Source organism: Medicago sativa, chromosome 7, assembly GCF_051527215.1.
Source record: "Medicago sativa cultivar Bolivia chromosome 7, Bolivia_mono, whole genome shotgun sequence".
NCBI lineage: Eukaryota > Viridiplantae > Streptophyta > Magnoliopsida > Fabales > Fabaceae > Medicago > Medicago sativa.
Window position 1 is genome coordinate 54,091,953 of NC_140755.1, and position 10,507 is coordinate 54,102,459.

General features: G+C 48.0%; 1 protein-coding gene across 1 annotated transcript; it reads left to right on the forward strand.

Annotated features, from left to right (window-relative positions):
• Positions 1-959: 959 nt before the first annotated feature.
• LOC146906801 (uncharacterized) lies at positions 960-1,505 on the forward strand. Its single transcript, XM_085728964.1, has one exon. The coding sequence runs from the start codon at positions 960-962 to the stop codon at positions 1,503-1,505; it is 546 nt and encodes a 181-aa protein (XP_085585090.1).
• Positions 1,506-10,507: the final 9,002 nt, after the last annotated feature.

The window sequence follows — 10,507 nt, forward strand, 5'->3', positions numbered from 1 at the left end:
CTCCAAGAATGTCTTTTTTTGCTTCTTCACCGTACAACGGGGTACTGACTGGGTTTCTTTTCGCCAGACCCAGAAGATGTTTGAGGCCTTTGCTGGGAAGATCCGGAGCTTCAAAGAGCGTTTCTTTCTGGTTCGGCCTAAGAGTGCGGCCGCCCTGGAAAATCTCTTGGAGGCTGCTAAGGAAGGCGGGCAGGAGCGTCGTCCTTACTTCCACCTATGCTGGTCTCAGGACCACTTTGCTTATGAACCGAGGGACTTTGGTCGGACGGTTGCCACTTTGACTGATGAGGACAAGAGCCTTCGTCAACAACTCTGGACTTTCATTGAGTCCCTTCCCGAAAGGGTTAAGACTGACCGACGGGGGGACCCTTTGATGACTGCGGACGGGACCCCAGTAACAGAACCCCGCTTCATCAATACTTATAAGTTGTTGACCTCTGATAATCATGATGCCTGCCTTGGTAGCTTATTTCTTGTTTTGTCTTCTTGCTGTCCTTTCGTTTTGTTTCTCCTAACTGACAAGTTTCTTTTGTCTTGTGTTTGCAGAGAAAATGAAGAAAGACTTGGGAGCCCTCGTGAATGCGGCCAGCAAGAAGCTCTCGGTCAAAAAGCGTAAAAATGTCCAGTCCCTGGAGCATCTGATCTCTGGGTCTGGTCCGAGCTCAACCCCTGGTCCTGTGGTGGATTTGGACAGGGAGGAGCCACCTGAGGAGCTCGTGCAGGATCCTGCCAAGAGGCAGAGGGTGAGGGTGTCCTCTGAGGATCCAATCACGCCGATCAAGGCCGTTCCCATCCGCTTTGAGAAGGGAGACTTCCTCTAGTTGCCAAAGGTGTGGTCCGAGCCGGAGCTGTGCGGTCCCCAGTCGACCCTTTTCTTGGATGATTCTGAGCTGAGGATTATCCAGGATCTGGGTCCAGCTGGCCGGAGTAAGGCAATAACTGATGGGGTTATTGCCACTATGAAGGCTTTGGAGGTCGCTGCTGCTCTGAACAACGCTTCTCTAGACAGTGAGGTTCGGGTCGACGCTCTGGTGCGGGAGAGGGATGTTTTGACCGCCAAGGTCGCTGCTCTTGAGAAGGATCAAAGGAGCGAGAGGTCCGTCGCTGAAGAGCGTGACCGTGAGCTTGCTTCTTTAAAGGAGCAGTTGTCCGCAGCTCAGACTGCTCTCGAGCAGGCGACCGCATCTTCTCAGAAGCTGGCTGAGGAGAAGGTTTTCTTGGAGGAGGCTCTGAAGAAAGCGGACCTCCCTGGAGAGGATGAGGCGGAAGACCTTGCTGTCCTGCGGCGCGCCGACCTTGTGGACAGGATTGGTGAGCTGGAAGGAAGCTTGGTGGAGGCCCTCCAGCTCGGCTTTGATCGGGCGGTGGCCCAGTTGAAGGTGATGAACCCTGGCTTTGAGCTGAATGTCGAAGGAATCCACCCTCTTAGCGAGGTGAAAGACGGGGTGATCGTTCCTCCTCCTGATCCTGAAGAAGACGGGCATGTTGATGAAGCCCAGGCCTGATGAGGCTTTGTAATTATTATCTTATTCCAATCTTGTAATGACATTGTGCGCCCTTAGTGGTTTTAGCACCTTATAATATGATTGTTTTATTCTCAATTATACTTGTTTCTTTCAAGTACAATGTTTTGAATTTTGCATGCTCGTTGTGTGAGGCTTTACTACTATTTGAAGTATTTGTTGAGAGCGAATTTATCTATCTATCTTGTATGTCTGACAGACTGTAATAATTCGTATGCTCTTAGCTGCTGTCGAGAGCGGATTATCTATCTGCCTTGTGTTTTTGACAGATTGCAATAATCCGTGTGCTCTTAGTTGTTCAACTTTCGAACTTGTCTGTTTTTGGATCGCAGAGCTCTTTAGTTGAGTGTAGCGGGGCGGGATACTCCCCGCAGTCATTATTTCGACGAAGTGACTTAATGACTGGAGAGTCTTGTACGCCCGCCCTGCGTTTGGTAGCTTTGACTTGATGAAATCAAAGTTGTGCCCTTTTCTTTCCAGGTAATGATCGACTTTGCTTGGAATGTTTTTACCTTTGCGTAGTTTTGCAAGGAAGAGCTCAGGCCCGAAGTTTTCTAACTGTTTACGCGGAGTATTAGTTAGAAGTGTTTGCACATCCAAGAGATAGTTTATCTGAATGTGTGTCCAAAGTTATGGACGTGTAACAACGGATGAACGAGAGAAATTTTTCTAAGTTCCCTCCACTGAGGCGTGAAACACCCATCGCGAGCTGGGGTTCTACCTAACATGCCGAGCAGTGATGTCGCAGCGGTAAGCGTACATACTGAGGAGTAAGAGAATTTGTTATGTAAAATCCTCTCATCCTTTTTCTTTTTGGATTCGGAGTGGCACGACTTTCCTCTTCCGTTTATTTGCTCGACGGGGAGCGGAGATTTCATTGTATTGAACTAAGTACATACGTTAGAGTGAGTTGGCGTTGTTTTGCCATCTAAGTGTAGTACTTTTTGAGTTTTTCTGCATTCCAAGTCCTTGGTATTGCATTTTGATGGAGGTCTTCGAGTCCGTAAGCTCCCGTCCCGGTCTTCATCCGGATCCTGAAGGGGCCGTCCCAGTTGGCGGCGAGCTTCCCTTCTTCGGAGTCCTTCTGGTTTCGCCGGAGGACGAGGTCGCCTACTTCGAATTCTCTCTTGATGACTTTCTTGCTGTGGCGAGCAGCTATTTTCTGTTTTAGTGCTGCCTCTCTCAAGGTTGCCCCTATCCTGACTTCGTCGACGAATTCGAGCTCTTCACGTAGGTTTGCCGCGTTGGCCGGGAAGTTAGTGCTGGCGTCTGTACGCCATGTGAGTTCGGTTAGCTCAATGGGTAAGACTGCTTCTGTCCCGTATGTGAGTCGAAAAGGTGACTCGCCAGTTGTGGAATGGGGAGTAGTTCTGTAGGCCCAGAGGACTGCGTGTAGTTCCTCCGCCCATTGTGTTTTGGCTGCGTCTAGCCTCCTTCGTATTCCTCGCAGAACTACTCTGTTTGCAGCCTCGGCGAGGCCGTTGGCTTGAGGGTGTTCGACGGAGGTGAAGCTTTGCTTGATGCCGATATTCCTTAGGTAGTCCTGGAACCGTTGGTCCGTGAACTGTGTACCATTGTCGGATATCACTAATGCTGGCACTTCGAATCTTGCTAAGATGTTTCTCTTGAAGAAGCGGAGTACGTTCTTAGCCGTGATTTTGGCCAATGGTTCTGCTTCGATCCATTTGGTTGAGTAGTCGATTACGACGACCAGATATTTTAGTTGCCCGGCGACTTTGGGGAATGGTCCCAGAAGGTCGATGCCCCACCATGCGAAAGGCCAAGGTGAGACCAAGGACGTTAGCTCAGCAGGGGGTGCTAGGTGCATGTCCCCGTGTCGCTGGCATTTATCGCAGAGGTTCACGTAGTCTTGGGCGTCTTTTAGCATGGTAGGCCAGTAGTATCCTGCTCGTAGGGCCTTTTTCGCGAGAGCTTTTGCACCAAGATGTTGTCCGCAGATGCCGTCGTGGATGTCGGCGAGGACTTCTTGGGTCTCGTTGGGTTCCAGGTACTCGATTAGTGGAATGTTGAAACCTCTTTTGTACAAGGTTCCTTCCACCAACGTGAATGAGCAGGCCCTCCGCTTCAACCTTGTCTATTCTTGCTGATCGGTCGGGAGCTCGCCATTCTCTATGTATCGAGAGATGGGTCCCCTCCAATCTTCCAGTCCGATGATCGAGTTGACCTCTTGATGCAGAGTCCCTCTATTCTAGATGCTTGGCTCGCCGAGGACCTCTTGTATTACTGTCTTGTTTCCGTTCGCAGTTCGGGTACTTGCGAGTTTCGAAAGAATGTCAGCCCGAGTATTCTGTTCGCGGGGAACGTGAATTACTTCTACGGCGTCGAATTCTTTCATTTTCTCTAGTACTAACTGGACGTACTTTTGAAGGTGGTCTTCTTTTACTTGGAACTCTCCTGTGACTTGGGAAGCCACTAGTTGCGAGTCGGTAAAGATTTTCACCTTTTTGGTCCCCATGTCTTTGGCGGTTCGCAAGCCAGCTAGGAAGGCTTCGTACTCTGCAGTGTTATTGGTAACAGGAAAAGACAAAGCGAGGGAAATTTCGACAATGATACCTTTGTTGTCTTCGATGATTATTCCCGCTCCGCTTCCTTTGGCATTGGATAACCTGTCTACGAAGACGGTCCATTCTTCAGGGCTTTCCTCAGCTGGGAAAGTCATCTCGGCGAGGAAGTCGGCGAACACCTGAGCCTTAAGTGCCTTTCTGGATTCGTAATGAATGTCGAACTCGGATAGCTCGAGCGACCATTTCATGATCCGACCAGCCACGTCTGGACGACCTAGGATCTGCCTGATGGGTTGGTCCGTCCGGACTACCACCGTGTGCGCTAGGAAGTACTGCCTTAGTCTTCTGGCTGCGGTGAGGAGTGCGAGGGCCACCTTTTCGATCCTTTGGTACCTTGTCTCAGGTCCCAACAATGCTTTGCTGGTGAAGTAGACTGGTTTCTGCCCCTCCGCCGTTTCTCTGATGAGGACGGCGCTTACCGCATCAGAGGAAACGGAGAGATATAGGTACAGTACTTCACCTTGATTTGGTCGTGATAGCACTGGTGGCGCAGAAAGCGTTTCTTTGAGGTGCCGTAGGGCAGTTTCGCACTCGTTAATCCATTCGAACTTCGTTTCTTTCCTCAAGAGTTTGAAGAAAGGAAGTGCGTGTTGAGCGGGCTTGGCCACGAACCTGGAGAGAGGTCAGCATTCCGTTGAGTGTTTGGATGCACTTTTTGGAGTGGGGTGTTGTAAGCTCAGTAAATGCGCGGCATTTGTCTGGATTTGCTTCAATTCCTCTTTCTGTAAGATAGAAACTGAGGAATTTACCCGCTTGGACTCCGAACGTGCATTTTTCTGGGTTGAGTCTCATGTTGTATTTCCGAGTTTGCTCGAACACTCTTTTACGATCATGTCGTCCATGTAAACCTCTAGAATGTCGCCCAGAAGTGCCTTGTCGTAAACTCTGTTCATCATTCGTTGCCAAGTAGCCCCCGCGTTTCGTAGATCGAAGGGCATTACGTTGTAGTAATAGTTCCCTGATTCGGTCATGACGGCTGTTTTCATTTTATCTTCTTCAGCCATGGGTATCTGATTGTACCTAGAATAGGCGTCCATGAAGGATAAAAGTTTATAGCCAGAAGAATTATCAACGAGTTTGTCGATGTTAGGAAGAGGATATGCGTCTTTAGGGAAGGCCCTATTAAGATCGGTATACTCAACACACATACGCCATTTTCCATTAGATTTTTTGACAAGTACAACATTGGAGAGCCAGGTAGTGTATTTGGCCTCGGAAATAAACTTTGCCTCTAGGAGGTCTTTTACAGCTTTTTCTGCAGCCTCTGACTTTTCAGGAGACTGCTTCCTACGACGCTGGGCTACAGCGCTCACTCCGGGATCCACCGTAAGTTGGTGACAGGCGACGCTAGGGTCGATTCCGAGCATGTCAGCTGCGCTCCAGGAGAATAGGTCAGCATTTTCCCTGAGGCAGGCGACCAACTGGTTCTTGACAAGTTCGGGGAGATCCTTGCCGATCTTGAAGTTCTTCGAGGGGTCGTTGCCGAACGGGACCAGCTCGAATTCACCATCAGGAACAGGTCGAAGAAGTTTCGCGTTGAGCGGATCCTTCTTCTCCCGCTTTTGTTCCTTCAGGTCTTCCTTGGTGAACCTGGGGTCAAGTTCGACCAAGTTGGCGTCCAGGGTACTCGCAGCAACTTTCCCTTTGTCCTCAGCAGGTTTGCTGGGTTGGGAAACCGAGTTCTGGGTTTTGTTGGCTTGGAGGAAACATCTTCTTGCATCTTCGATGTCTCCGCTGAGTGAGGCGATGATGCCATCTTTTGCATGGTATTTCAACTTCAGATGAGCGGTTGAACATGCGGCCCCTAGCTGGGCGAGCCCAGTTTTCCCTATAATGCAATTATAGAGAGAAGGGCAGTCGATCACCAGGAATGGGATCTTCATTGTCTTTTTGGCCTCCTCTTCGCCGACGTAGGGAGAAAGGTTTTTCTCCGTCAGTTGGAGAGTTCTGAACAGGCTGGTGTACATGATGTCGCATGAGGCCCCTGTGTCTATCAGGACTCGTCGGACATCAGCATTGGCCATCGATGCTCGCACGAGCAAAGGGATGGCAGAATTTGAAGCTCCACCAGGCAGTTCGGAGTCATAAAAAGCCAAGGGTGGCCTTCCTCCTCGAATGGACGGGGCCATGGTGTTGACGTCCATGAGTTCCTGGAATTTCCTCTTCATGCTGCCCATAGAAATGTTCAGCGTCCCTCCAGTGATGATGTTGGCGGTAGGAAACTGTTCCCAGGTGCATGAATAGGGGGTGATTTCCACGCTGTCCGGGAAATCACCTAGATGCTCCATGGACATGGCGATGGTCCGGCCAGGTTCAGAACTGTCACCGGCGAGATCGACAGCTTTCCTTTCTGATTCTGGATTTTTGACGTACTGCTTGAGCCGACCCCTTTGGATGAAGAGTTCGATGGCGTCCTTCAGATGGATGCAGTCGTCAGCGGTGTGCCCGTGGCACTTGTGGAATCGACAGTATTTTGTTTTGTCGACTCCCTTCCTCTCTTGAGTTGGAGCCTTTGGCGGCTTAATGCCGACTTCTGTTAGATCGGCTACAGCGATCTCGGAGAGGATTTTCTCCCTTGACATAGCCAGTGGAGTGTACTCGGTGAAGTGACCGTTTGGTCTCTTGCTTTCGCGAGCAGCTTTGCCTTCCCTCTTTTTCTCATGGAAGGGCTTTTTGGAGGATTCAGCAGCAGGCTCCTCCTTCCTGACCTTGTTCAGGCTGTCCGCGTACAAAGCCTCTTCGTAGGCGATGTAGATCTTGTCGATCGCTAGGAACTCGTTGAGAGTCCTTTGGCGATCCAGGAGGACAGCTTTCTTGACGTCCGTCTCGTCGCGTAGGCCTTTGGCAATGAGATACAGCTTCATTGTCTCGTTCGCGCCCTGAACCTGGACGGCTTCTTTGATGAACCTCTCGATGTAGTCTCGGAGAGGTTCGCTTCTTCCTTGGACGATGGCTTTGAGGGAAGCCACCGTTTTTGGTTGCGTCCTTGACGCAGTGAAATGGGTGGTGAACTCGTTGCAGAGGTCGCTTCAGGAGTCAATGGAGTTTCTCCTCAAGTTCTTGAACCACGTAACGGCTCCTCGCCTCAAGGTAGTGACGAAGAGCTTGCATTTAACGGCGCCCCGCACCGATCGGTAAGTGAGAACTGCTTCGATGTTCTCAATGTGCTCGTTCGTATCGGTAGTCCCATCGTAAGAGTCCATCTGCGGCGGCTTTTCCAGTCCGCGAGGGATAGGAGCTTCCCGGATACGCGTGTGAACGGACCGTAAGCAGTACGATCAGCTCGGGTATCACGGGTGTCCAGTGAACTGAAAGGTGACCGTGAGAATCTGTTACGCCTAGGTGGAGACCTCCTGGGTGGAGTGCGGCGTACGGGAGATCTTTGCGACGGGGCCCTTCTGGGAGGGGACCTCCTTGGTGGAGACCGTCGGGGGGACCTTCTTGTTGACCTCCGGGAGTAGGATGGAGATCCGATGCTCGCCGAATGTCGAGGGGATCTGGAACGTGACCGGCTGGGGCTCCCTCCTCCTCTGTTACGTATTGGGGAGAGAGATCGCCGGGTTTGGACTGTCGGACGCGCTTGTTCCAGTTCCATCAGCTGGTGGTTCTGTTCCTCGATTAACGACGTCTGTCGGTGAACCGTGCGGATCAGGTTGCTAATGAGTACGCCGGTCGATGCTGCGTCTTCTGGCGTCTCTGTAGGGTGGAAGGGTCCTAGCAGAGGCCTTTGTGGGATAGGAAGTACCTGAGTTGGGTCCTCCCTGGGTGTATCCACAGGTGAAGATGAGGATGTTACGCCATCTCGTAGAGGAATGCGCACCTCACTTCGTAGCTGGGATTTGGCACCGTTGGCAGCCATTGTAGTTTTTTGTGAAAAGCTTTGGTTTTCAGGGATAAAAACAGGGAAGCTTGTGATTCCCCACAGTCGGCGCCACTGATCGTACCTGATTAGAAGGAGACTGCAGGTGCTTTGAATGCGGTGGTTCTGACGGTGGTGGATAACGCCAGAATGCTTCTTGGAGCGGATGGAGGGTGTGTACCTGCAGGCACTCCGACGCTCAAGTCAGTAGAGATCAGAGAGTGAGGGTTTTAGAGGGAGATAGAGTTCTACCTTAGGGACTGCGGTGAGTCCCCTATTTATAGAGGTGGAGGGCTGCAGAGCCGTTGAGGAGGCACACCTGGCTCTGGCGGTTACGAAATCGTGGGAAGTGTAACCACCAGAGATTTTATTGCGGGAACGTGCACAACGTGCAAGAGAGACGTTGGGGTTCGTTTGAACCGGTCTCTTTGCTCTGTGCACCCCCTTCAGGCGAGGGGGTATGTTGTGAGCAATAATGCCAAACGTGGGGTTTGGGCTTTGAATGATATTGGGCCTAAGTAAATGGGCCAAGAACCTCTTTGGCCGGTCCAGAACAAGTTTGATTCTCAAGTTCGATTGTCGAAGTGAAGTCTAGAAGATATGCTGATCAAGATGATGGATCGACAGAGCAAAGAAGATGTCGAAGGAAGGTTGGCATCAAAAAGAGGAGCTGAGTAGCGGTTTCTCGTCGAAGAGGCATTATTTGAAATTCAAATATATATGTAGTAGTTAATAGCAGTTACGTCTCGAACGTGTCTGTAGGTAGTTACTTAGTATAAGTAGCATTTTCCTCTATGGAAAACGGGTCACAATTGAATCATACTGAAAACTTACGCTCAAACAATCCGCACACATAAGGAGAAACGAGCAAAAAGTTCTAATGTATGAATCTGTGCACCACTTTACTTTCATTTTAATGCAATTCTAGTTTACCTTTTAGACTCTTTTTCGTTTTACTCTTTACTTTTAAGCTTTCACATCGATCCCTTGAAGATAATCTCGACAGGTCTTACCCTGTGTCTGGATTTTGACGGTTATATTCATAGTTCGCAACAAGCACAATACGTCTTGAGATTTGCTGGTTGTTCTCGCTAGCACTTGTTTTAAGTCAGTTCAGTAATTTACCATAATTCAGGGTAAACTGGGGTGTCTGTCTGTTTATTTACATTACGAATTGTTGAGATTTTATTCACTCAATTTGTTGAGTTGAGATTTTATATTTGGTGATGTAGTATGATTATGTGACATGGCTATTTAGAGATGTTTATTTAGCTGTCGATGTGATGATATTATTATTCCGCTACGATGTTTTGATAAAATTATTTATGCATGTTGAACTTATTGAAGAAGTAACATCTAGATCCTTTGTATAATTGTATTATTTGCATAATTTATCGCTTTAAGGGTTTAGGGTGTTACATTGCTACTCAACCGTTCTCACTGTATGGTGGTTGTACTTTGAGTACATATACTCAGGTTGACAAGGAGTGGTTGTGGGATGTTTTAGAAGGTGGAGATGAGGTGATGCCCTCCGTTTAGTTTTGTTATTTGGTACTTGAATAAGTATATAGTCGCTACGAGCTCTGATATTGTAACACGAGGGTTGGGGTTGACGATTTAATTTTAATTACATTTTGAGTTGTATCTTGGAAACTGTTATTTTGCATTTATGATTGTCGAAAGGCAAGTATGAATTTATTAATGTGATCAGTGAATGATTTTCTTCTTCTACAATGGATATGTTTCAAAAGAAGACATTTTATTATTATTTTGTGATATAATGTCAAGTTTTGAAACATCCTTATTATTAAATAAATTCTTATTATTTAATATTTATTGTCAGGAGATAGGGTGTTACACGACTTACTACTCATCGAGCCTACGACACAACAATACCTGAAGGTGAGAAAAACACAAGAAGGGGGGTTGAATTTTGTTAGCTTTTTCTTCGTTTTCTCCTAAGCTGAAACACACTGATCAGAAGCAAATAGAAACTGCTTCTGAAGTGATATTCAGGTCTAACTTGCAACGGATAAAAATAGAGAGAGAGAGAGAGAGAGAGAGAGAGAGAGAGAGAGAGAAGAAAGACACAAAGTAATTATACAGGTTCCTTCCACAAACCAGAAGTACTCTTGTCCCCCTTGCACTTCCAAGGAGAGTTTACTAAAATGTATTATCTGATTACAACTGCTCACTGCTACAACTAGCAAGAGACTTCAAATGTTCAAGCACAACTGCAAGATACTTCCTATGCTCCTGAACACAATCAAGAGACTTCTAATGCTCAAGCACAACTGCAAGAGACTTCTAATCAAACAAAATTACAAAGAAAAATGTTTGAGGTTGAACACTTGATATACAATCAGTGGTGTTCACAATACAAATCAGATACAAACTCTTAAGACTCTAGAATTTCTAAGATATGAACTTTGAAACAGAAATTCTAAGTGAACTTTGAATGTAGAACAATTTCAGCAGAGTTTTGGCACTTGAAAATTGTTGTTGAGTTTCTACCAATCTCTAAGTCTTCACTCCTTTAT

What these genes read in the sequence shown, in the direction of transcription:
- LOC146906801 (XM_085728964.1), top strand. Translation starts at nt 960, where the DNA reads ATGAAGGCTTTGGAGGTCGCTGCTGCTCTGAACAACGCTTCTCTAGAC.